Raw genomic sequence first — 27,406 nt, 5'->3', positions numbered from 1 at the left:
TTAGCCATGAAAATAAAGAAAGAGTTATGTCAAAAAAACAGTGGGTGTCTAAATCTTTAGATGGTCGTTTAAGTCCTATAATAATCGCTGGACCGCCGTTTAGTTCAGTGGCCCTACAGCTCAAACATGTTGAGTGATGGTCGCTGATACATATAGACTGTGGATAGAAGATGGGTGTAGACACCATCACGTCACCCTTTGTGGACTTTATTGTGACCTTGCAGCAGTTATTGTTGTGATTTCATGGACCAATATATGATCGTATGTCTTTGTTATTAGTTAGTACAAGCTAGCTTGTTAGCAAAGTGCATCCATTGCCTGAAAGGATGCATCACACAGAAACAGATACCTGCTAACTAATGCTAAGTTAGATACAAATAAAATACATGCATAAAAACTGGAACACTGACTACTTTGTTGGCCTGTTAGTACAAGTAGCTTCATTTATGACTAGCAGACAGGTAGCGGTTACATAGTGGCCTAGCGGGAAAGTGGTAAAGAAATCAAATATGGGAGTAAAAACAAAAGTCCTCCAAAGGTTTTGCACCGTCAAAGGCAGCTGCGGGTGCCTTTGGTGTCAGACTATAATACTGGACCTTTTTTTCTACGAAGGTTTGAACTTTGAGAGTATTTAAACAAGAGAGAAAAGCGTGAAAATGTTCATGCCTGTCTGAGAAAAGTTTATAAAGTGTGTAGTGAGGGGTTTTACAGCCTTAAAACATCTATAATAATTGTAAAAAATAAAGTTGGCTACTTCGCAGGTTATTTTTGGTATGTAACTCCTGCGATAAACGAGGGACCACTGTATACTCCACTGTAGACTTGGAAGCTGGAGATCTGCATGTGTAGTCATTCCTGTAACACTTTGTTGAACTCCACTTCCTGCGGCGCATGCATTGTAATGTAAATTTTGCTGACAAGTCTGCAAGGTCATAAAAAACAGACATCCTCACAGACCCTCATGCTAACTATCTGGTGATGAAATGTACATCATGCAGACCCAAGTGGATCCTATTGGATCCTAGGGAACTTGTGGATACGGAAAGCATAATCCCGGTATAATTATTCGAAATGTTAGGCCGTGACACAATTAGAACCAAACCCAACGCTTGCAATACCTTTTGATACAAACATTTAGAGGTTCTTGTTTCTTTAAGTGTAGTGTATGTAATGAGGCTGCCTGTCAGCAGCAGTCCATTTTAAATGTATGCACTGCCACACTATGCCTATGACTTAAATGACTTATTAATAAGGAAGTTTATATTTAAGTTCATCAATCATTTTGGGGGGTTTTTGTTTTGTTTTTTTACCTTTACCGGGGCATCAAATTTATTATTGAGAACCAACTACTAAATTTCTCTTTTCCCAAGTACATATCCATATTCCTGCTGTAAAACCCGGTCTTGTAAGTCTAAGACAACTGTAACCCAGTTCCAGTTTGGAGCTGGTGGCTATTTTTGGAACTGCAGGCTTTGGCCTTAATTTTTCAGCCAGGAAGTGACATATTGTAACCAATGAAATTGGCGAAATTGATGAAATTCATCTGACCAAAAAATGCTGAAAAAACAAAAGCTTTTGTGACTCTAGTAAATAAACAGATGAAAATGGATAGGAAATTTTCATTCAGTAGTATGTTCATGCACACATTAGGATAACATTTGTTATCTGATCTGGTTAGCCTGAATGCACTTTGTATTTTCAGTAGTCCCAGCTGAAAAAACAACACCTTAATATAAGTTGTGTACATTGCATTCCTTCAATTGTGGACTTTTATTACTCAAAGAGTAATCTGACTAATGGGGTGGCTTGTGGCTATATTACGAAAGATCAAAAGGTTATTGGCATAAATTACTGCAGCTCAGTTAGAGGTGACTTGTACCGTTTGAGGTGGTGCTGGAGGCCACTGCTTTCTCACTGATGTCACTTCGTGCTAATGAGCCCTTGGTAGCCACGATGGTCTCCACCCTCTTCTTCTTCTCAGCTGCTGAACTGGCCTGGGACTGGGTTTCCATGACGATTGTTCATTCCTCAAGACCTCATGGAGACGGGATAACTAATGGAGAAAAAAACAGATAAACCCGGTGAATGCAAAGACTAAGTATATATTTAGAAGATTAATAAGTTAGCAATAAGTTTACTTTTTCTAATGTTATCTGTAGAATGCTTCAGAAATAGACTGTGAACCCTGTGAGGAAAACTTCAGATCCAGTCCTCCCTTTTCATGGTGCCCAGAGCACACTGTGGGTCAATCCAGGAGCTCACACTGATTTATTTTAACTCAAACCTGCTGGGCTCTGATCTGCTTGTCAGGGGCCTGATTTCCTTCCTTGCTAACTGCGGTTAAATATCCAAAACCAAAATTTAGTGCGACTGTTTTCAGCTGTCACGCTAAACTTCTGACTTCTTGTCAAAAACACAACAACTCTATAAACAGAGTGCAGCAGGACATCCCGACTAGGTTTTATATCTCAGAATAGAAGTAAAGGCAGCTTGTGGATATACTGATAATCCCACTCTAGCAGTCTTTCCAAAGAGAAAGGAGAAACCTTAAGGGGATACCACAGAGAGAGAAACATTCACAGTCCTGAAAAAACAAGGGTTGTTTGAAGGCCCTTTTGGGAATATCATGGTGCCGGGCAATTTTTCTTTCAAAGAATAAAGGTGGTTCAAGTTAATACTGTCTGTGGGTTTAGAAGGGGTTCAGCCAACAGTCTAGCAGACATGCTGCTCAGTTCAGCACCTCAGAGGCTGTCTACAAGCTCAACTGTATCTAGGTCATGGAGGTCTCTGATTATGGAGACAACATGGTGATACACCACAACCACTCATTTACACAAAGTATAGGACAGTTTCATTTGGTCCGTTACAAAGCCTTTACTTAGACCCCGTAATTCTTGGATAATTACTGGAAATATTTAGTCTGACTGATTTTCTTTACAATAAAGAGCAGCTAATTACCCAACTGTACTATTTAATTGTCCTCCTCTCTGTAAACACGCATGGATACAAAGGCAGTAAAGTCAGCTGTGATGCAAAGAGAGTAGTGCTGCTCAAAGAAAGAGGGGGGCGAGCTGATTTTTACCAACTCCCCAAGGAAGGAAGGCAAGGGGGAAGTGGTGAGGGGTAAACTTCAGACAAACACTGTGCGCTTTGTTTGTTTTTTTCCCCACCCCCTGAAAAACCAGAGTCTGTCATCCATTCTGACCCGACAACAACATCTGTAAGCAATTGCTGCCTTACAAAAAAAAGGAAGAAAAAAAAACACAATGCAATTACACCACTACCAATCAAAACAGAATTAAACAAGAGCTTGTCCTCTAATCACTCCCATATGAATACATGCATAGCCGTCATCTCCAACCAAAGACATTTTTGTCCTACTTGAACTGATATCATCTCAAATCACTGCTGCATGTGTTTGATAGAGTGAATGCTTTCATTTCTGGGGCGGGGGTTACGCAGCCTGAGCGAGTTATAATCATTAGAGCGTGTGCAATACATGTACAGTGCTATGAAAAGGTATGTTCCTCTTTCCTGATTTCTTAGTTCTTTGCATATTCGTCACACTTATGTGTTTCAGATCGTCAAGCAACGTTTTATATTAAGTAACGATAACTTGAGTAAAAATCCAGGTTTTAGATGATGATGATTTTATCCAAACCAAACTGGCTCTGTGTGAAAAAGTAATTGCCCCCTAAACCTAATAACTGGTTGTGCCACCCTTGGCAGTAAGAACTGCAATCAAGAATTACGTTAACTGGCAATGAGTCTTTCACATCACCTTGGAGTAATTTTGGTCCGCTGTTCTGTGTAGAATTGTTTTAATCAGCCGCATTAGAGGGTTTTGAGCATGAACAGCTCGTTTTGAGGTTGTGCCAAAGGATCTCAATCTGATTTAACTCAAACTCTCCTGAGGTCACTCCAAAACCTTCACTTTGTTTTGTTTTTTTGTGATATTCAGAGGTGGACTAATCTAAATGCTCTTGAGCTTTCGAGACACAAACTGCTGGCCGGATATTCTCTGGGAGCAGAATCCATGTTTCCATCAATTACAGGAAGTCCTGAAGCAGCAAAGCAGCACCGGGCCATCACACTACCACCACCATGTTTGATTGTTGGTGTGATAATATTTTTATTAAATGCTGTGTTAGTTTGATCCCAAATGGAATGGAATCAAAACCTTCCAACAAGTTCAGCTTTCGTCTTGTCATTCCACAGAACATTTTCCCACATTTTTCTTGGAAATCATCAAGATGTTTTTGGCAGTCTTTGTGTTTGTTTTTGTCAGCAGTGGTTGTTTCTCTGGAATCTCCCATGGATGCCATTTTTTCACAGTTTCTTTCTTATTGAATCATGAACTTTGACCTTAACTGCGAGACGTGAGGCCTGCAGTTTGTTAGATGTTGTTCTTGGTTCCTTTGTGACCTGGTTGAGTCATCGATATTCAATTTTGGTAGGTTTCACCATTGTTTCAAGTTTTCTTCATTTGTGAAATATACTTGAGAGCCATGATGTTATGATTTTTGAGATCTTTTAAACAACTTTACTTTCTCACACAGGTTCTGTTTAAATTAGTTCTTGATCAACAGGTGTGGGGTTAATCAGGTCTGAGACTGGCTAGCAGAGATGGGCAGTAACGCGTTAAATGTAACGCGTTACTGTAATCTGATTACTTTTTCAGTTAACGAGTAAAGTAAGGGATTACTATTGCAAAACGGTAATTAGACTACCGTTACTTTCCCGTAGGAACGCTGCGTTACTAAAACCGTGATTTTTTGCTAGAATGTCTCACGACAGTGACATAAGCGAGTGCAATGGTCGTGGCAACAGCGCTGTGCAGATCAACAATGGATAATATATCGAGTGCAGGAGAGAGTATGAGCATGCAGCGTTTAAAGCGTGGAAGTACTGACCTTATTTTAAGTTTGATTTCATAAAAAGTGACAAAAACATTAGCATCCCTTGTGCGTGGTAAGAAAACTTCTTTTTACAGCGAAAAAAAACCCCTAAACTTCCGAGCAAGCACCAAGTGCGCTACGACGTAATGGGAAACTCACAGAGAAACTCGCGGATTCTTCCACTGACCGCTGCCTGCACACCTGCACCAGGGTAAACCTCCGCCTGCCCCACTCCTGCTTTACAGGTGAAAATAGAGCAACAGGACCGCTAGTCTTTGACTTTATTTATTTCCTGCTGTGTTTTACTTGCATCTATTTGAAAGAGTGATTGTAAACACGCAAAAAAAATTATTTTATGTGCTGGAATGTGCAGAAAATAGGTTTAAATGTTAAACAAATTTCTTCTAGTCAGTGAATGTTGCATATAATTTAACTTTTGCTTGATGCATAAAGTTAAAAGATTAAAACTAATAAAACAAGTTTTAAAAAGAGACCATTTGATTACATTTTGTATGATGGATTATGCAGAAAAAGTAGAATTGGGCTGAAAGATCTATCGCTTTATCACCTATTCAGGTTGTAAATCATGTTTTTAAAAAGTAACTAAGTAACTAAGTAACTAAGTAATTACTTACTTTTGAAAATAAGTAATCAGTAAAGTAACGGGATTACTTTTTTGGGGAAGTAATCTGTAATTAGTTACTGATTACTTTTGTCAAGTAACTTGACCAACACTGCTGGCTAGTGAATTTGAAGTCTTTCTTTCTAAAAAATGTGGTTATTCTCACTTAATTCATGATTTAACAAAGTGAGATAATTACTTTTTCACATAAGCTCAGGTAGGTTTGGACAGAAAAAACAGTATTTTGTATTTACTCAGGTTATCTTTGTCGAATATAAAATTTGTTTGTTGATCTGAAACATTTAAGTGTGAGAACTGTGCAAAAGACATCAGGAAGGGGCAAGTACTTTTTCGTGGCACTGTGCATTCATATTAAGTTCGTGGGTGCCACTCGTTCACTTCATCAGCATAAAGTCAAACAAGAGCACAGTTAGAGAAAACTTCACCATTGCCCCGGTGAAACTGTCATTACATCATCCGTACAGCTGAACTTGGGTAAAATCAGTGAAGGAGAAAAGAACAAGAGGAGACCTGAGCTCCCGACATGCTCGTGTGCCTAGCTCACATAAACATGTGTGTATTCCTATCACACCCCAGGTGAGTCAGACCAAAGCAAATGAGCTGAAAGTGCAGTAAATATGAGGTTCTGGATTGGGGATCATACCAGAAGGGGGGTGGCTGAGGAGAAAGCGGGGCATTCCACTGGTCGGGCAAATATTCACAAGTCCAAGCCACTGAAGCGTGTCTGACGGGCCTTTTGTGCTCCACATGGCAGGCCACAGTTCCAAAGCAGCAATTAAAAGCAGGACCTTTTCACCCATAATCCCTCTGACCTGGACGCCCACACCCAGTCGTGCAGATGTTGCTGTCTGTACCCTCGTTTTTCATGCTTGCTCATTTTTACCCCATCCACAAACACTCAAAATCATACCCTCTTATAGACACATCAGTCTATGTTTAGAAAAAATTTACAGCTTTTTTTTCCCTTAATGTAAAAGAAGTTTTAATTTGCCATTTGGCCCTTTGACCCCCTCGCAAGAAATCGCGTTGCTACATTTACACTGCGCATCACAGAGATAATCACCTGTACGTGGACTTTCTTACAGCCCCACAGCTGTCTTCACAGATCCCTGGCACATAGAGAATGACTCACAAGTAGGCGCTGGATGCCGTTGTTAGTCAGAATAAATCTTAATTTCACATTAATGTTTCTGCCGTTGAAATGTCCTACACCCAATTAGAAAAACGAGGGTGTATCATTATTTGCGTTCAACTGTAATCCCTCCGCACAGAAAGGGAGGCGATTAAACAGGTTTAAAATACCACAATTCAAAGTGTTCCCTCTGAAAAAAAAAGGAAAAAAAAATCTTATTTTATAAGCACATTAAGCAAATCAATTTAACATAAATTATACGCTTCGGTGAAAAAGGCACTGAGTTGAAAGTCATCTGCAAATTGTACACATCAAAGTGAAACACTAAAATAAACTTTTGCCTTTGATAGAATAAAAACTGTTTGCTTTCTTTCACGCAGGCTTAAACGAGCACTAATGGTATCAAAAAATCACCGCTGTTTGTTATTTAAAGCCTTCAACTTCACAAGTTTAATTTTATAAAGCTGCTTTAGGTGTACCTGCGTGCTCTCATCAGGAACACATTTGCAATTGCATGGCACACACACTTACGCACGCACGCACACAATCAGAAACTGGAGGACATTTATATATAAACTCTTGAAGTGTCTTCTTAGATTTGGCAACCCCCCCCCCCCCCCTCCCCCCCCCTCCCAGACAGGGTACTGTATTTGTGTTCATTTCATTAGGGCGACTGTTCAGTGTCGAGGGCCCCCGAGGGGGAGACTGGCAGCACCGCAGCATTCATCATCATTACATCAGCGACCACCGAGATCTGCTATCTTAGGCTTATCAACACTGCACAAACGCACCGCGGCGCAGCGAGTTAGAGGGGAGGGGAGAGATGGGAGATGGAGACGATTGAGGGAGATTGTGAGCAAAAGTGGGATAAGGGAGAAAATGAATGGAGAAAGGGAGGAGTGTGAGACTGAGACTATACGCGCACGTCCGTACGAGTGTTCACGTATGCATGCATGCGTCCGTGCGCACCTCACTGCGCCCCTGCGTGCCTGCACATGTTTTCCTGTATGCACAATGTGTGTTTTGCACGTCGCGCAGCTATGCCAACAATATTAAAAGCTCCTTCACAGCTGGAACAACTAAAACACTGAGGGGCGAAGAAGAAGAGGGGGGAGGAGGAGTGTGAGCCCTTCGGCGAGATTAGCTGAATCTAGCAATAAAACAAAGTGTGCTTCCTATGGACTGCATGTGTTTGCATTGGATCGGGTCAGTGTGAGGGGATGAGATGCCTTAAGGTGACTGTAGAGGTTCTTGGTGGTGGTTAGAGGACCTGTAATGGGTTCAAAACCCCTACTGAGGAGGCTCAATAGCTTCACATGCTTAGGCCTCGTGTTCAATACTGCACTTTTACAGCATGCCCTTGGCCCTGAAGGGCAAAGGGGAAGGGGCTGGGGGGGGATTTGGGGGCTGTGGCTCTCATTCACCAGCAAAAACGTAACATTGTGCCCAGATGGCACTAAGTCTGGCCTACAGCTGATGGGGACCAGACTCTCAAGTAAGGGCCATTTAGCAAGAATTAGTCACACCCTGACACACACGCACACACACACATATCCAATCCCAGATACACACATGCAAACTGGTTTAGTGCTTGATCTTCTCACCCTTTTTGTGCAGTGTGGCATGTCTGAGTCATTAAGTTTGTTAGTCATTTACACGTTACTGTGTCACGTGTGAAGCTTTTTCTAGTTACACTGCAAAGCTTTATTGAGACTACTTATGCATGACAATTTGATGTTTTTGTACATTTTAAACATACTGATGTTCATGATTTATCTTTATATTAAAGATATGTGGTCTTAAAAGCATCCCATCAGCAAAAAAACAGGTTTCTACCACAAGTGTATTGCACAACAATTAGAAAATGGAAAGCCTGTTTCAAATGAAGACTGATTTTATTTGTATTTTATTTCCAAGGACAAACAGTGCAACAACACAGAGCATCAGTAGCTTTCACCACAGTTAATAAGATTATCCTCGCATGCGTCTTGGTCCCTCAGACCTCTCCATTTAAGATGCTTTGGAGGGCTGGTGAGGGACCTTGTGTGTTGCACAGCAGAATGAGCCGAGCGCATCTTACATTCCTGGGTAACAAACCCACACGATGTAATCACAACGCTTACACGACGCCTCTTTTGCGCTCGCTACCCAGTAGATAAGGGGCAAATAAAGCGAGCGCCACAATGGAAGCCTTGCTCCTTTTCCCCACAGCCCCATGCTTATTAGATTGTTTATTTATATATTTTTGACTCTGCATTTTTTCATGAACCACTTGTTTCAGGGCAAGTGGGGCTGTGACAACTGAGACAATGGATAATACGGGCAGCTTTGATGCTGCGGTGGCCCAGTTATGCAGTATCGGTTTCCCTTGTTCCTACTTTATCCATTTTCTTCCCATGCTAAAACACAGAGCCTTTGTTTGATCAGACACTTTTTCTGATTCTTAAGGAGAAGGAAAAGATGCTTGTTCAGCCGATTACTGAAGCCTTTCGCAGACAATGCAAACTAATACTTCAGCAAAATATCCCAAAGGTCCTTGAAAAGAAGAGAAAATGCTAGACTTGTTTTTTTTTTACTGCACACCTTATTTTGTATCTAAAGAGTTTAGTTTTCAAACTAATTGTTGCCAACTGCAGCAGCCCGCTACACTCTTAGCTAAGTTTTCCATTCAATTAGCCCGTGCACATGGCAGATAGTATAAAGCACAGGAGAACGGGATCTGTATCCCGTCAGCGGGCCTCCAAACTGCAGCGAGAACAGCTCTGTGTCTTTGGAGGCATTCTTCATACATGTCATTAAAAGGCACTCTACGCTATGCCACAACCAGAGACGCAAGAACAGCATCCTTCGCTGTGCTTTCACAGCAAAAAAAGCAAAAAGTAAATGTTAAACAGCGGCTGTATGTAACCCATGTGTATGTGAACACGGCACGGGAGGAAAAGAGGAAATGTTTCGAGTAGATTTGACAGTATGCGAGACCGGCTGTGTAACAGTATGTATGGACGTGGATGCATATGTTTCTCTACATCCCTTTCAATATGCAAGCGCAATCACTGTGTGTAGAACATGAGCAAGAGAGGGGGGGGTGCCCAAGGGAGGGGATGAGTGGAGGAAGTGAAATTCCTCCTCACACACATCTTTCTCTCTGCCTCTGTGCTCAGAGGAGGATCAAGCAGACGGAGGGTCCTGTGTAAGTGGAGTGGCAGCACGTATGATTTTGACAGTAGATCTTCCACTTAGCCCAGGGGACTGTAGAATACACTCCTCTTATCCTCTGCACCCCAGACAGAAGTCAAACCAGGGCTGTTCGCAGCAGCTGAACTACAGAGCGCAATCCGATGGCTGTACAGCTACAGGTTAGAGTGTTATCGTGAAGCTGTCCTGCCCACTCGGACTTGAATTTCCTCCTCTTTTCAGTTCAGTTTTCCTCCTTTCTCATTTTGCGCGCACTCCCTTTCTTTCCCTCCCTCCTTGCTTTCCTTCATTCCACTGTGTCATTGGAATAAGTGTTGAAGTGGAATGAGTCAGTGCCGCAATGTGATTAATGACGTGCTCTGGCGTCTCCGGGGCCGAACGCTAAAAACAGCCAGGGGGCAGCGTGATAATGCACAATAATAAAGCCAGCAGACAATCAGCCAGGCAAAGCAAGGCCTATTAGCTAGCCCCATCAGGACGGCTAAGTGAGAAATTAGCCCTTCCCAAGCTCCGCCGCAATTCATCAATTGCCGCGCCTGAATCCCCCCTCAAGAAGTCATAATGTTTACTTAAAGACTGGCCTCGATGCCCCAGCGGCGAGCTTTATTGGCTCTTATTAATTCCCGCTCTGGCCCTCGCGGCCATGCCATTTAAACCGAATTAAAGGGGTGAAAATTGGATGAGATGAAGTTGTCTTGGTGTTGGGCTCTCGTATGATAAAGCCGGACGTTAACGGAGGAAGACTTGGGAAAAAAAAAAATAAGGAGGGAGGGAGAGAGGGAGGGCAAACAAATCGGCATGTAAAGGAATGCTGAATGAGGCTGTCCAGAAATGTGCCACAGTCAGTCAAAGGAATGCATGGAGAAAAGGAGGAGCGCTGCTTTAATGCTAGACTTCCTGTGTAGATGGGAAGTGATCCAAAAGGGTAGCACTGAGTCACATATTCCACAGATGGAGAAAATTATTAGGCTTTTTTTTGTTTGTTTGCTTGTTTGTGGCTTTGCATTTATCTTCCATCACAAATCATTAAAAAATACCTTAAAATAGGGTCAGCACTTCAACCTTAATTCAACATGTCAGTAATAGACAGGAAAAAAGAGGGGAGGGAATGAACTCACATGTGCAGGCTTAAACTAGCAGGACTCTTATTCACGCTACCTTTGTCATTACTGATTACACCATAGTTGAGAATATCTAAAAAAAAATACCATGCATGCTAAATCTGTGAGATCCTTAAAAGTTTGCATTTCGGACTCCTTATCAGACAGGATGAGCAATATGAGGAGTCCTCCTGATTTTGAAAAACTTTCCCAAACTTTACACACTACCCGAGTAATTAATACATCCTAAAAAAAATAAATAAATAACCAGTGTAGTCTCTATTGTCATATATTTTTCTGACAGTTGCTGCTTGCAAAGTTTCCACCTCAGTTTTTTAAGTGCAGTTGCACAGAGCCCTGCGTTGCCGTAAGTGCAAGTATACAAGTTAAGAGTCTCATCTATGCGAGCTGTGAGTCTGTGTTGCTGGATCGGCGGCAGGTGAGGGTGTTCTATAGAGCAGTGTGGAGTATACCGCAGCGGAGGTGTGAGATCAAAGACAGCTGAAGCTCAGAGGGAGTCCCAAAGACTTCTAGCTCCCTGACGGCTCTCCCCACGGCAGCGTCGGGAGACAACTCTCTCCCTTCACTTTCATATCAGCCACAGATTCCCCACCACCACCACCACTACCTCTCCCTGCACGGGCTCATAGGCTCCACACATGCACACACACACACACACACACACACACACACACAGAGACACACAGGCAGTCTCCGAGGATTTGCTAGTGCTGCCAAACCTGTATCCCACCACCTACAGCAACACTCCTACGCACGGAAGCGCGCACGCACACTGCTGCGCGTCAGAAACCCGTGCATCAAAAACACACAGGATTTTGAAACACCGAGTTCGGAAGAAACTCAGCCCAGTGAGAAAGACTCACGCAACTCAAATACCAAGGCAATATCACACGGCACGACGCCGGGATGAGATGCCATAAACCTAACAGTACTGCCGAGTGTTCGTGGAAATAAAACTTCCCATAAACTCCAAAGAGAGCAGGCACAAAATGGCCCCCTGAAAATCCCCAGCATAGAAACCGAGGACTTGTCGTTAGACAGACAGCCCCCCCCCCCCCCTCCGGGCCTGCCGACTTGATTGTGAAGAAGCCAAACATCTGGGTGTATTTACTTCTTTCAGCTGTTAGCAACCCCACCTCAAATAAATCTGGGAGCTATAACGCCATTTCTCAGGACAGCTCCTAAACAAACACGCTCGGCTCGCTCACCGCCGCATGTTCGAGCGTCTCCAGCAGCCCCGGCGAACGCAGGCAAATACATTTGCGAGGAGGAGGAGGAGGAGGAGGCCTTAATTGGAGCGTTTGACGGGCGCCTGGGGTTAATTGGGAAGCATGGAGAGCAGCTGGCTCCACCGTGGAAGTTGAGACAGGGATAATAAGTTCACCCTTTGCAGGAGAGACAGTTAGTGATGAATCAGATCAGAGGAACAGTGTACTGTAATCATCCTCACATCTCCCCTCCTCCACCTTGCACTCCTGACAAGCAGAGACAACCTGGCTCCCAGCTACGCAATCTGGCACCTATCACACAGGACTGGCAGTCGCAAGGAGGAGATCACCCAGCAATGCTTCACACACATACACCGGCGTGCCCGCACACACACACCTACTCTAACCCGGCTTCATTCAGCTAATCACTCACACACACAATAACTCTTACCTCTAGGACACGGAACCTAGTTTATCACTTCACCGGTCGATGTATGTAAATCTCTGCAACAATGTGTGTACTAATGGCTTATTACCCTGCGTTAGCTGGTTTGCATTGATCTCTATGCCAGAGGGAGATGGAGAAACTAGAGCAGTTCGCTGCTCATATGTACCAAGCAGGACTATAATCACATTCCAGCTTGTTTCAATAAAAGACAAACATTAACATAAAGCATCTCAAAAAACACGCTAAATAAAAAAAACCTTCACCCCCTCAGTGTGCGCAAGAAAAAAGGGGTGGGGGAAAAAACTTTCCTGGATTACAGGGTAATCAGGGCCATATGGGATGGTTCTGGGTAACTTTGCGTGTCTCTCTGAAGTGCACGACTTGTGTTTGTCTTTGGACATTATGACTTTCTGAATAAGAAAACTTTTTTGTTTTTTACAGAGGATGAAAATGCTCAGCGATTGCACATAAAGAAAAAGAAAGTAGCAGCAGCAGATAAAGGGTTTAGCTTTAACACCAAACTCAGGTCCTTCGGCTGGGAGGGTGGCTGAGGCAGCATTTGGAGCTGAAGGAAGCCCAGGTAGAGTCATAGGCAGTAATGGGAGGAGACAGGGACTTAGGGCGCCACACAAAAGCCAGGCTTTATAAATAATTCCAAAAGCTAACAGGATCCCTTGTATGTGTGAATCTGTGAAATACATTCACACGTGAATGCACACACACCCACAGACACACACACACACACACACACAAACACTGCCACCAGGGGGAATAGGTTATTCACACCGCTCCACTGGGGCTGTTGAGCGTCTGACCTGTCTGGATTGGTCAATTTGACCAAATCTTTTTTGCATAGATGATGCAAAGAAGAAAATAAGTCAGGGAATAGAAAAACAGAAAGGCCCATTTTTCCAAGTCACACACACACATTTACACACTCACTCATAATGCAGGGCAGCAAAGCACACCGGAGACCTGTCTTGTAAATCTCTTTGTGAAAGCAGCTTTGGGGGGTAGACAGGGGCTTACATACTGAACCCTGAGGTAGAGCTACAGACTCCACTCCCTCTAACCCCCCCACGGTCTTTCTCCCTCTCCCACACACATACTCTGAGCTCCCATGTTCTCTCTTCCTCACTTTCCATCTACCCCACATTTCCTCCACTTTTCTTGCCCTTCTTTCACCTTTTTCACTTGTTCCCTCCCTCCTTCCCTCCCACCATTCTTCCTTCTCCCCTCTCTCCTCCCCTCTGTCCGACTCGGGCTCCAGAGCGCTGGTCCTTAGCCCCCGCAGGCTCCCGTGGCGTTGCAGTGACTAATGTCCTGCCTTTGCTCAGACAATGAGTTTGAGACTGAGCCGGGAAAGTGTTGAGGAGGGGAAAAAGACTCTTGCACCTTTGACAAATGGAACCCTTCGCACTCCCATGCCCACTGAGGGAGCTTTTACAATGTTGCGCTCCACGCTCCACGTCCTCCAAGGGACGGCTGCGACCCACAAAGCCGCATCTGGGGGAACATAATGAATTCTTTGGGAAGTCTAACCTGGCTTTCTTCATGAATAAGATATATTTCCAAAGCATGTCGACCCCTCTTAATAAAAACACCAGTCTGGCAGGAATAGCCAAAGCCGTTTTAGGGCCCCATGTACACGTTAATATTTCTGTTTCTCTATAAATTTTCTCAGGCCTGCTTCTTTCCAGGCCTGTCACAAGGCCAGCCCAACAAATTCCCTGGAAAGTAGAGAGGCCACGGTGACAAACTGTCATTAAAAACGGCTCGAGTCCATCTCTTTCAAGGAACTCAAACTCTTGCTCGCTCCCTCCTCTTCTCCACGCACCCTACCCCCCATGCAAAACTGAAAGGAACCGGGCTTTGTCTGAGGAGCAAAGGAGAGAGGAATCCCCCCCCCACCCCTCTTCTCTACAACCCTACCTCCCCTCCCAGAACCCTGTTCCTCACTCCCTGCGGAGTATTGTTAAAACACAGCCCCCTCTCTTTCCGTGGCCCGGGCTCTTAAAACAGCGTGCTTTGCATGAGAAAAAACGATTAGTCTTCAAATGCTGCGCTGTCAAAGGAGGGCTCTTTCAGGTTCGGGTAGAAATTTGCTCAGATAGTAGAGTTCCCCTTTTGTTTTTCCAAGATGAGGCATTATTAGAGCCAGAGTCTGTTAGCATTCATTACTGAAAAGAACACACTAAAGGGGTTTATTTGGGATACCCGCCCCACACGCCCCTCCTTTTCCAACTTGCCCCAAGTCCACAGCAGACGGAAACGAAGGCGGCAGAGCGGGTAAAGAGGTACTCATCTAAAACATGTTTGGAGAGCAAAGAGAATGTCTGGGCCTGCGCTTCTTTCAGGTATTAACCTTGGGATTTATATGTGACATCCAAACAACAGACACCCCCTTGACCTCCACTCGGGGACTCACCAAGGCTCGGCGATAACTCCCACTGAAAGACAACTACAAGCAGCACGGGGCTGCAAACACAGCGCGAGCATCGTTGCATGACAACACATAGCTTAATTACTGCTGTGAGTGCAGGTGTTTTGTGCAACAAAATGCACTATACGGGGTTCAGTTTAAACAGTTATGGCAGAGAAAAAAAAAATTAGTGCCTAAACTGATGCCTCGGTGCAGCCTAGCCCCACACGTCAAGAAGCAGCGGTACGTGACGGATCATTGTTCACAGCAAGCGGCCAGTTCATCTGTCTCCCAATCGCCACCCTTGACAGGAAAGCACAGACCCCCTCACGGATGCCACAACCGGCTCCCATCAAAGCTGACACAATGCCACATCTGCACTAAGAAAGAGCCCCCACCAAACCCGCCACCACCCCGGAGCCCCAGGAAACTGTCTCTTTAGGCGCACAAACTTTACACACAAACAAATGGGCCCCCGGACTAAAAGCACTTCAACTCTCGCTGCTACACTTCACACGGCGGACTTAAAGACATTTTTACAGCAGCTACGGCAAACAGAGGAGGAGATGAGCGGCAGTCACACGCAGGCGTGACCTGTCCGCTTCTCTTCCAAAGTGTGTGAGAAAAGAAAACACCACTCACGAGCTGGCACACCACTGGATGCTCGCACACAAGCCCGCGTTTCTGCCGCGATAAAATTTACCGTCTCCTACAGCAGGCCTTATGTCGAGCTGTCAAACACAGCTTCATCTACCGTAAATCCGAACCACTTCATTCAAATTTATGTGAAGGTTTCCCCACCATTTTTTTTTTATTGCCGTTTTCTTCACCTCACTCTGGGAGGCAAATTGTCAGGTGCAAATGGACTTTCCAAAGGACGAAAGCTATAGCAAAAAAAACTTTTCCAACTTTTTTTTCCTTTTTATTTTTCATGCAGTTAAAAGACAAAAAAAAAAGACAGTAAGAAGGAGAACAGTACACACACAAAAACAAAAAAAAACTGTATGAATGAGAGACCAAGAAAGAGAAATAAGAGTGTGAATGAGCACGAGAATGCATGTGCACTCAGAGTATGACTGTTTTTGCTGGCTAGCAAACACCCAAGTGAATTACAATCCCTGAATGCGAGCCATATACATATGTGAAATTACATTTTTCCCTTCTCGAGTCTCATATCGCCTTCATCACTATTTTCCCTCCCCGCCATACGCCTTATCCAAAGACATCACCCCTTGGCTTGAAAGGTGCCTTTAGCAGGCTCCTTGAAACAGCGAGTGAGGGTCCCGCTCTGGGACAATGATGGTTGAGGTGGAGGGGAGCCGGGGGAGCAGGAACACATAGCATATTAAATCTGCTGGCGGAGCTGGGTCGTCCACGCACAGAGCCAGAGAGCCAGATCTGAGGCATGCCCTGAAGGGATGGCTGGGCCTGGGGATTAGGAGGCCAAGGAGAAGCCCTCGCACACCCGAAGACCCCTTCTTGTCTCTGCTCATACGCAAATGCATCCAGACATTTTGACGCTCCTCAGGTTTGCTGTCTCAGCCCAAGTTTTCAGAGCACTCCTCCGTGCCTCACAAACTGCACTTACACACACACACACACACATTTCCACCCGCTCTCATGAACAGCCTTTTTTTCCCCTCAATCACTACCTCTGTCTGACTTGTCCTCTTTCTTTCCCCACTGTGTCTGTTTCATTTGATGTCAACATATCAAAGTACCAAATCATCAAAGTAAGAGAGTAAGAGATTTCTTTTGGGGGCCATCTATTCAACTACGCCAGGCGTATGCAAGGAAAGCAACAGCTAATCACAATGTAGGCTGATTTTTATTATTACATAGAATGAAACTGTCAGTTTTATCCTCTCGGGAAACAGGAAATTTTAGGAAAAGTACAAAAAAGCGAGGGAAAAAAACAACAACGAACCAACAGCAACCTGCAAGAAAACCCACAAAGCGAGCACGATTACACAAAACCCTCACATCTGTGCTCATTATCTAAAGGATAATCAACTTCCCTCACATTACCCTCATTTTAACAAAACATTTGCCACCTCTTTGAGTGCTTCAGGTCGTGGCATTAGCACAACAAAACAGCTCATTAGGGCCTCTTGCATACAAACCTGATAACAGGTATACTTCCAACAGGGCAAAAAAGGCCTGAGGACACAAACTGCCTGTAACTGTGAATGTAAGGCCCTTACAAAGAGGAGCAGGCCATACCTCAAAAGCTAATAGCACGTCATCTCCCTGCATTAACATGACATCCCCTATTCTGCCAGGTCACCAGGTCACAGGTGTCCTCGGCCAACGTCCCCATGCATAAAAGAGAAATTTTTAAAGTTGAGATAAAGCAGCACGCTGCTGCCGCCGCCGCTGATATCTGACGGACCGATTCCTGCAGAGGGAAACGTTATCCGCCTTTTCCTCGCGCGTGGAGTTATGAAGCACAGAGCGGCAACGATACATCTTTCCTGGCTACAGTAAGCGAATGGCTCTAAGTTGTGCATCTCATTCCAGAAGATTAGCATCTTAAACAGTGCTGCATTCATCCTTGCTGCTGCATTGTAATGAGACAAAGTCCTTTATTTGGAAAAGGTGCACCACTTTCAGATAGTATCATGCGAAAGCAGCAACAGCAAAATTAGATATACACACAGACAGTGTGCAGATTTATCTTTTACAATTTTTTACAACGTGGACTTCCTTTCTTATGATTTATTATTTATTAGATATTTGGAAAATATATATTACATACGTTAGATTATTGTGTAACTATAGAAATTGAAGCCATTATTTTTTAATTGATTTGACCATTTAAAAATGTTATATATTTTGATCTATCAGCACTGAATTGTTGATTAATCGTCAAATTTAAATGTGATGTCTTATACTGAAAATAAAATGACAAGGGCCTCCTATGATGATATACAGGGAACTATATTTTTATCAGTGTAATATTTTTAATTACCGGTAACATCTCAAAATGCTTAATTAAGAAGTCACACGCCATAAAAATGCATAAATACATGCAAACAAAATTTAATTACAAATTGTCCTCAAGTTGTCATTTTAAAAATAAAGCTTAAGGCCTAAAGATTTTCAGATTTTAAGGCCTGACTTGTCTGCTTTTATTTTTTTAACTGAGTGCAGTGGTAAATTTTCCAGCTTCAGCCCTGCGAATGTTATTTTGTTATTATTAATAAAATAGAATAGGGGAAATATTAAATGACAGTTTATGTGACAGTGCCTATTTTATTTTATTGGACAAATGTTACCAAGACCTGCAAAAGCCCCGCTCAAAGCCAAATCCTCAGACAAGATGAACGATGAGAGCAACCTTATAAAAAACACCCAAAATGAGATTTATTTTTTATCTGTGTGACCTGTTAAACATCTTATTTCGCATGCGTTTGCTCGCTGCTCCGTCTCAAGGCGGCCAAACCTCCGTTAATAATTTGCCATGTGCCAAAAAAAAAGAAAAAAGAAACCCCACACACACATACACAACACTCACACTCACAAAAAAAGGGAGGATTTGAGCTGCACCGCATGGCTGAGCACCTCGGACCCTCGTCGTCTGCATGAAACCCGAGAGCAGAGGAGCAGATAAAATGTGGAACAGCTGGCGAGGAACAGGAGGGAAAGTTTCAAACAAATATCTGCACATGTGGAGGCTCGAGGGCGGGGGGGGGGCTCCCAAACGTTTTCATGTCCTGGACCCCCAAAATGAACACACCAGACTTCTGTTCCCCTGTTCCCACATTTTTTTAAATCTGCACAAGCCCATGTGAGAGCTTTCTATTCTTCTTCTTCTTCCTATAATTATTATTATTGATGTAACTTTTTAAATGACACCTTGCATGTGAAGTATATCCATCACTTTTTAAATACTAACAAACTCTAATCAACTAAAATACAGAGGATTTATGCTTTATTTAATTTTGCTTGGGTCCCCCATAAAACCTCCCCCATGGACCCCTGCAGGGCCACAGACCTCAGTGTAATGGGCTTAAATTTCTCTGAGCACATGCGCATGCCTTCAAACACACTGTGATGTACGCTTAAATATGTTCTTTCTTAAGGGGAAGAACATCATTTTAAAAATTTTCCAATGCAAATCAAATTGTCAGAAGCTCTGGAGAGTCTCTTTAACTACGTCGGGTTAGCAGATGCTGACAGGGAAAACAAAGATTTATATGAAATCATCCAAATACTTTAATTTTCTCCTTTTTTATAACTAAAAATAATTTCATGAGGATTTTTTTAATGTTATAATTTATTGTCAATTTTTTTTGAGTTTTTCCAATTTTAAGTCTCGGCTAATTAAATATTACAAAACTATAAATGACTAGGTGCTCGATAGTGAAGCAAGGGGAGGTCAAAGGTCAAGGGGAGGGTCAGCCACAGGTTTTGGGTGGATTGAAATAAAAAGTTGAACATGTATGCCGTCACTAAGTGTTTCCCCGAGTCTCTCACATGTTAAAGCAAATCAATAACAGATCCTGAAATATGATCACGATCACAAATGCACATAAATATGACCCCCCCCCCCCCCCCCCCAGTCTCATCCCACGCCACTATACACCACACCCCCGCGCGCGCTTATTTGAGGTCCAATAAAGTTTCACTTCCAAACTCTAAGAGTGATTTTTCCCCTCTCTCTGTCTTATTAAACTTTACAAAAACACGTTTTTCATTAATGTGAAAGTTTATGCAACTGGTTTGAAAATGCACATCTGTCTGCGGTGGATACTTGTTAAATCTGCCAAACGGGGATTTCTAACAACCGACGCTTCTTTCACAGAGATTAAATCACAGCCGGGCCAAGCGTAAAACAGACAGTGGTGCATTTAGGCTGTTTCTTTTTTCTTTCTTCTTCTTCTTTTTTTTTTTTTTTGGAGGGGGAGAGTCCCTGATCGAGGCTTTCTTCGCTAGTTTCATAAACTGTTCTCGCAGTTGGTGCACTTCACCTCTGCATCTGAACTTGTATGAAATTCCATCGTTTTGAAATATGAAACCTCCGCTGCTTCACAAACTCTGAGTGGCTTTCTCAACTTTAAAAGCAGACAAACGAGCGCAACAATATTCAGAAAGAAAAAAGAAAGTGTATTTGTGTGCGGTGTGTGCGAGCTTTCAGCAGATTACTTACTTCTCTCTGGGTGAATTTCCCTCTAATTCTCGACTTTAAAAAAAAATCTTCTCAGGCAAAAAAAAAGAAAAAATATATAGATTTGTCTTCTTTCCTCTTCTCCTCCTCTTCCTAACTTGCAGATGTGCCTCTAGAGTTGCCTGGGAGTTTTTTTTTTCTTTTTTCTTTTTTTTACGCTGCAACTCCAACTCCAAAACGGCGCTGCCAGACTTTTTCCTCTTGTCTGTCTTTCTCCTCCTTCTCACAGTTTGCTGTGTTCAACCACCGCCGGACTAACACCATCAGCCTGCCGATAATATCTGCCGATAGCAGACCGCAGATGTGCGTAAAAACAACATAAGCGTCAGAGAAGCGCATGGAGAGTTGTTATTACATTTAGAGCGGTTTTTTTCGGGAAGAGGGAGAGAGAGAGAGAGAGAGAGAGTGAGGGCGAAGTGTGGGACTCCAGCTGCTCCTTCCCTCGCTTGACTCCTCCCTTCGGATTGCTCCCTCCTTTACTCACTGCCTACTCCTTTTTTATTTTGTGCAGGCTACCCCTTTCTTTCTTTCTTTCTTAGTAAGCATTTTAAAGACTTGTTCCTCAGTAGTACTATTTCTGTAGTAGAAATAAACCTAGAGGGGAGAAAGAACAAAATAAAACTGAAGTTTCAGTCCTTCCACCACAAAGAAGAGGAAAACAGGTCCAGGTTAAGCACGAATGACTGCATTTTAGGCACCGAGAGTTAATTGGATCCAAGTTTTAACTAAAATAGCTGAAATAATCTCATAGATCTCAGTTGAAAACACCCACTTTTTTATGTAGAAACTCATACATACATTTAACTGCAGATTTATGAGAGCCTCCTGGGCTCAGCCTTCAGAGTCATACCTACTAATGCTTCAGCAGAGGGAAGCCCTCCTGTAGGGTTAGGTGTAATCAATATACATAATCAATATACAGGGAAATTATGTGGTAAGAGAGGTCTTTAGGGTGCAGTTTCAATCAATGAAGAGGTGGGAGTTTGGGAAGGAAAATCAACCGTTTAACCAGCATTTGAATGTGTGTGTGTGGCCGAGAGGTCAGGTCCGTCAAGTCTATTTGTTCCTCATTGTAACACACATCCAATCGGCTGCTGTGACAAATGACTAAACCGTTTGATTTAAAGACAAATATCCGTCTTTTAAGGCTGCCTTATAATCACTTTCCTGACACTTATTATGCTGATAAAGTCAGCAATGACTAATTACCGCCCAATCAATCAGAGCTCAGGATCTTCTGTCACGACTGTCAACGTCTTTGTCATCGTTATAAGTGTCGGGATTTTGACTTTGTCGCAATGTGAAGATGGATTTCGGATGTCAGTTTGAAGCAAGGTGACAAAACTGTAAACTATGATGAGTGTGTGAACGACTATATTGGTTTTCATGGGTGTGAAGTTTCTTTGGCATCCATAAATTTTTTTTAAAGATATTTATGTTTAGTTATTATTTTAAGGAGAAACAGACAAAATAAACAAGGTTAAGAGGTCATAAAACTAAATATAGAAGTGTTCCACGTGCACAAGAATGGAGTATGAGAATATGAATAGAAAACGCTCACGTCTGTAGCTACAGGAAGTCGGGCCGAGAGAGGAGACAGTCAAAGGTGCTCTGTAAGACAGCCGCTAATTCTCCTGTCAGTTTGTCAGGCGGTGCTCATCTGGCCCGGACTACACAGAGATAAAGTCCTTGTTATGAATCTCTCAAAGAGAATCCAAGGAACGTGGTAGTAGAGGTGGGAGGCTGGGGGAGGTGAAGGGTGGAAAGAGGATCGGGGCGAGGTAGGGGAGAACAAGAGGGTAAAGGAGGAGGGAGGAGGTGCACATGGGCATCAGTGGGGTTAGCGGCTCCCGAAAGTATTTCATCAAAGAGGGCCAGGATCCTGGGGATTGAGATTCTGCCTGGAGGCAAGTAACCAATGGTCTCCCAAGAACATATTCCAAAGTAGGACTCACAGAGCCAAAGCACACATCAAAAGCGCCTCTGTAGCCAAAGCGATTCTGGAGGAGAAAGAAAGGGGTTCAGGTCCCTTCTTGGCCCTCTTTAAGCCCCAGATCTCACCCCAATTAAGAAGGAACTACTGTTTGTTCCAGACCCTGAGATCTACAGACAGGGAGGTGAGCTCACTAAGGTGGACGCTCGGGCGTGCTCACAAACAGGCACACAAACACACACCGACACACACGCAGACATCTTATCCCTGCGCACCCAGTCTTACTTTTCACCAGCTCACAATCGAGAAGGAGCGCCGTGCGTTTAAGATCAGCATCTGGGCTCATTTCTCAAATAATCACCAACCCCGCAGAGCGTGTTCCCAGTTTCAGATGATCTCACTGAAACAAAATGCAGCGCTCGGTTTGTCCGCGTACTGTATGTTACACATGTAACAGTAAATCAATACTTGGCAGAGTGTTGCGTAGGCATTTGGATTTATTTTTTTTTGCCTTTAATTCTTCTCTGCTGGACAGATGTCACAGTGAAATGGATACAGCAGAATAAGCATATTATATCCACACAGATGTGACTGCTGGAAACGAAGCGGCTGCATGAAACAGAGGAATGACAGGGGCGACTGTACTGTTTGCTGCAAAATGGAGAAGTTGTATTCAGATTACAGAGTATCTGAAGTGTTTTCGGCTGTAGACAAACACAGGCGGAAAGTAGTGAGGAGCTGAATGTGAGTCAAGTTGTCAGTAAGTTTACTAAGCAACCAAGTCTCAGCTGATCTCTGCCTTTATATGACACAAATTGCAGGTTATTAAATCTGTTTATGCTCTCAAAGTAGTATTTTAATCTTCTCGATTGGAAATAAGGGCTAGCAATTTTAAAACTAAACTCCAAGACTTAGGAATTTGGTGGCTACTTGGTTACAAAACTTACTATTCAGTTCTGACTCCATGCCCAGGCTCTCCCAGGCTGTTTATGTCTCTATCATGTTGTACCTAATATAAGAAAATTACAAAAAGAGCGAAATTTTAAAATATACATCTTATAAAACATGTTGATATTAACCAGTCAAACATCATTTTTTGTCCATTTTATCATTATAAGAAGAGAACAATGCACTTTCTGGAAAAAATATTTAATTGCAGATATTAAAGGGAAAGCAATAAGCCATTAGCAGTGTAGTTTAAGACAAACATCATTCACAGTATATAGTGCCAGCTCTATATATTGGGTATCCTATATGTCCTTCAAAGTATTGGAGTTCAGTGCACTGTTATTCTGTATTGAGGAGCCATATATATCTCAAAAATATAAACGTATAAAAGCGAAATGTGTGTGTATGGACACATACCTTAACATACTAATGAGCAAAAACACAGATTTCCTTCGCTTTGAGGGGCCTGACCTTTTGACCCGTGACTCCAGAAGCTTAGGATAGTTTGATAAAATCCTGCAAAAATGTTCAAAACTTCTAAAAACTCCCAGCAGAGAAAATCGATCTTGCTTCAGCGTTGCTTTGACAACTCGTCTGACTTTGCACAAGATTTTCTTTGTAACAAGAAACAAAAAAAGAAGACTTTTCAATCTGAAACATGAATACCATATCCCTCGTGACTTAATAATTACACATATTTCATTAGTTAAAGGTTAAATTAAAGGTTTGTTTGCCCATATATGTCCTGCCTCGTGTTTCTTCCCTGTGTAGTGTCTGTCTAATAAAGGCCCTAATGGATTTAGTCAAAGTGTTCGCTTTCCTCAAGACCACAAATGTGCCGAACCACAAACGACGGGAGCAATCTGACATCTGCTCTGTTTGCCAGGGAAGATCTGGGGGCCGCAAAGGAGAGCGCCAGCAGCCTCTAATCTACCGTCAGGAGCGTGTTACTTTGTTCAGAAGTCTCCGCTTTCAGTCGCTCTTTCTGTTGTTGTTTTTCCTGCTTTCAGTTTCCTCACATGTCCTGGGCCTGTGCACACTTGTACACTTAGGACACACTCGAACGCAGCACTCCCAAACCCCCCCACCCTCACACCCGTCTTCTCCTCTCAGCATCCCTCCTTTTTCCCCCCTGCCAGAAGGTATCGGGTGGCTTGAGTGGGCCATTAGTGTGAATGACTGATAAGACTCTTAGCCCCCAATAATCAGGGGGGGAAAAAAAGATATTTGCAGTTATTTTGAATCCGTCAGAAATAATAAACCCAAAACTATATCCACTTGGGCTACTTAAGCAATTTCCCTGTGATAACATCCTGTGGGGATTTCATGTGGATTCCAAATGACGACATAATAAAACCACGACGCCTGCACCCCCTTATCAGGCTGGATTAAAAGGGAATAATGAAACAGAGAGAGGTTTTTGAGCCTTGTGTGGTATGAATATGATTATCTAATGGACTCCAATGGAAAGGCATGTTAATGCTACTTTAACGCGAGACCTTTCCCAGACTATCTCCTGCCCCTGGCTCCTCCTAAGACCCTGTCTTTCCTCCCCCCCCCCACTCGACCCGTTTCTCTGCCTCTTTCTCCTCTTCCTTTAAGTTTAAATAATCGTTCTGCTATTTCCACAGAAGTCATTATGCCCCGCCGTCTATCTGTGCATGGACGTAGGCATGGGAGTGATAAATCCTCGTTTTTCACACTCTTTTCCAGGCTGATTGGGCTTCGTTGGCCTCTTAACTTTCAGACAAAAGCACTCTAGGCAATTTATCAACATTCAAATTTTTTCCTTTTTTCCCGACGTTGTTGCTTGAAGAATATGGGTCACTTTCATACGAGCTTATAGCAAACTTTCCGAGCATCCAGTCGGATATTACACGATGCTTGCTTTGAATAAGTATTTGAATGCTCGGCCAAAACAGCCTCAGTGTGAATAATCCCCGGCTATTTAAAAACAGTTTTCCAACACCGTCATTCAGTTTTAATTGTGCGCTCACTGCATGCACATCTGAAGCTGTTGCACCTTTGTTTCAAGGGCAAACAATTACCCGTCCATCAACAAATGAAGATTTACGTTGTGCAGGTTTGCTGTCAAGCTTCTGTTTAGATGTCAGACATATATCAGAGGTGTATGTATTTTGCAATGGGTGCTGACTGATTAAATGCACCTGTTCTTTTGATCAGCAGAAGAAGCCCCTGACCAATTCAGGCCCAGAGTGGGGGGTCATCATCGGGCCCATTAGGGCCGATAACACTCCTTGAGCTGCACGGTCAAGTCTGTTCTCATACAGCCGAGCACGCAGCAGTATTGTGGATCAGCGCACACATCCTGAGAGCAGACTGAGCTCCCACAGGACACAGTTAAAAAAAAGCATCAATATTTCATCAAACTACTCTCTCTTTCTGGTCCAGATCAAAGCCTCGACTCCCACAGTCCTACAGGTAGAGATGGCTCTTTTGTTTTTGCTCCTCAGGTAGAGCAGCAGTCAGACTCTGTTCGCTTTTGGAAATCTTGCAACGCTCAGCCCATCCATCTCGCCGCTTGCTGCCTCGTTTTTGGAAGAGGCGGTAAAAGGCACGAGTAGAGACTGTGAGGGTGAAAACATGTTCCAGAGATGTCCAGAGATTGAACTTCTTGGCCTCGTAGTGCTTTATTATTTCCAGTTTTTTTCCTTTTTCCACTTTTGCCCATAGTGAGACTAATAGTAAAAACAATGCTGTTGTAATTCATCTTTTAGAAAGGCTTCCCAGCTTCGGTACTCACTGATACCTGAACCATCATCCTTTCCACTGTTTTAGTGCATGATTCCTATTGAAAATGCTATAATTACAGGGCTGGCATTTGTAATAAATTACAAAGTTATGCATAACTAATCAAATTGGTCCAAAATACAGAAATGTAACAAGTTACTGCTCTTACTCTTACTTCTCTTTTATTTTTGAGATATATTATAAAGTGCTGCCAGAGCTGGCTTCATTCTCACCAAAATATTTTTATGCAATGTTCTCCTTTCTGTTGGATTTGTGCAAATTCTCGATTAAAGAGTACAGCAGAAACATCTTTTGCATGCCCGCCATGTGAATATAGAGATTAGTGCTGCTATTTAGGCATGTGTACGGTTTAAAGCTACATAACTGATAATATATCTTCCATAATTTTGGTTTATAGCAAACATAGTTTTACAATCAGATCAGATGTTTTCAATCAGATGTTTTCCAGATGTTATTGCATGGTGGATCAAAACCTGATGGTGCATTTCTGTATTTATACATCCATCAGTTTTTATCTACTGATGATCTACAACAACGCTGGCTGAAATCCGAACCATGACAGAGCCCCCACCATGTTTCACAGATGGCTCCACAAACACTGATGACAGGTGGAATCCAAATTTTTTCCATAAGACTTGTTGCCACTGATTTTCAGTGCGGTTCTTGTGTAGTTTTACACACTTCAGCCTTTTCTCCCTGCTCTTCTTCCTTAAGAATGGCTTCCTGACAGCCACCCTGTCACTGAGACGATTTGTTATGAGGCTTCAGTGAACAGCAGATGGATCAACTGAAGAGCCAGATGCATCTCTCAGGTCCTGTGTCAGGTCTTTGCCGGATTTTTTCCCCCCTGTTACTTAAGGACATGACTTTCAGATGCTTGTCGTCTGCTGCAGATAGTTTTTTTTTTTTTAAGGACAGACATTTTTCTTTTGTCTTCCATTTGTCCAGTTTCCTCAAACATTTTAAGGACAAACTGCACACCATGCAGAGATATGCCAAGTCTGGGAATCCCCTTATGGGCATTCTTCATGGATTGAGCTAAGGCGATGTCAGTAACAAAATGCCAAAAGATACATTTTTTTTGTTTCTTTTACTCATCTATTGGTCCATTTGTTGAGTGTAATGCTTTTGTTGTGCTCAAAAGACTCACAACTCAGTGTTAAGTGGTTTAGCAAGGACTGGACTTAAAATGAGATTGCCCAAAGAAAAATGTTGAAGGACTCAGAAAGCCTGGAGAACTACTCCTCAAAACCTTCTTAAAAATGACAAGAAAGCCTGGCTCGGTGGAAATGAAATATAAAGAAATGAGGGTGGCTCAAGATAGACGTTTGCACAGCGCTGCAGTAATCAAGCATACATGTGCACAAAGTAAAAAGTACAAAACAGTTAACTGTACAATTTTAGATTTCAACTTTTCTTTTTGTTTAAGACTCAAATGAGACACAAATCTTTGGGTTTGTGTCAGGAAGGGTATATGGCGTAAAAAGCCTGCCAAAGCAAACATACAGAGCTACCC

General features: G+C 43.0%; 1 protein-coding gene across 1 annotated transcript in view; it reads right to left on the bottom strand.

Annotated features, from left to right (window-relative positions):
* The window catches only part of gli3 (GLI family zinc finger 3), a 98,540-nt gene extending 77,927 nt beyond the window's left edge, over positions 1-20,613 (bottom strand). Inside the window, exons 1-2 of the mRNA XM_006794973.3 lie at positions 20,220-20,613; positions 1,880-2,053 (exon numbers count right to left, since the gene is read on the bottom strand). Coding sequence (XP_006795036.2) covers positions 1,880-2,012 — 133 coding nt within the window. The 5' untranslated portion in view covers positions 2,013-2,053; positions 20,220-20,613. The remainder of the gene's footprint in view (positions 1-1,879; positions 2,054-20,219) is intronic.
* Between the last annotated feature and the right edge of the window lie 6,793 nt (positions 20,614-27,406).

This window comes from Neolamprologus brichardi, chromosome 9 (assembly GCF_056152115.1).
Source record: "Neolamprologus brichardi isolate AB-2024 chromosome 9, ASM5615211v1, whole genome shotgun sequence".
In the NCBI taxonomy this organism is placed as follows: Eukaryota; Metazoa; Chordata; class Actinopteri; order Cichliformes; family Cichlidae; genus Neolamprologus; species Neolamprologus brichardi.
This window is presented reverse-complemented; position numbering and strand designations above follow the sequence as displayed.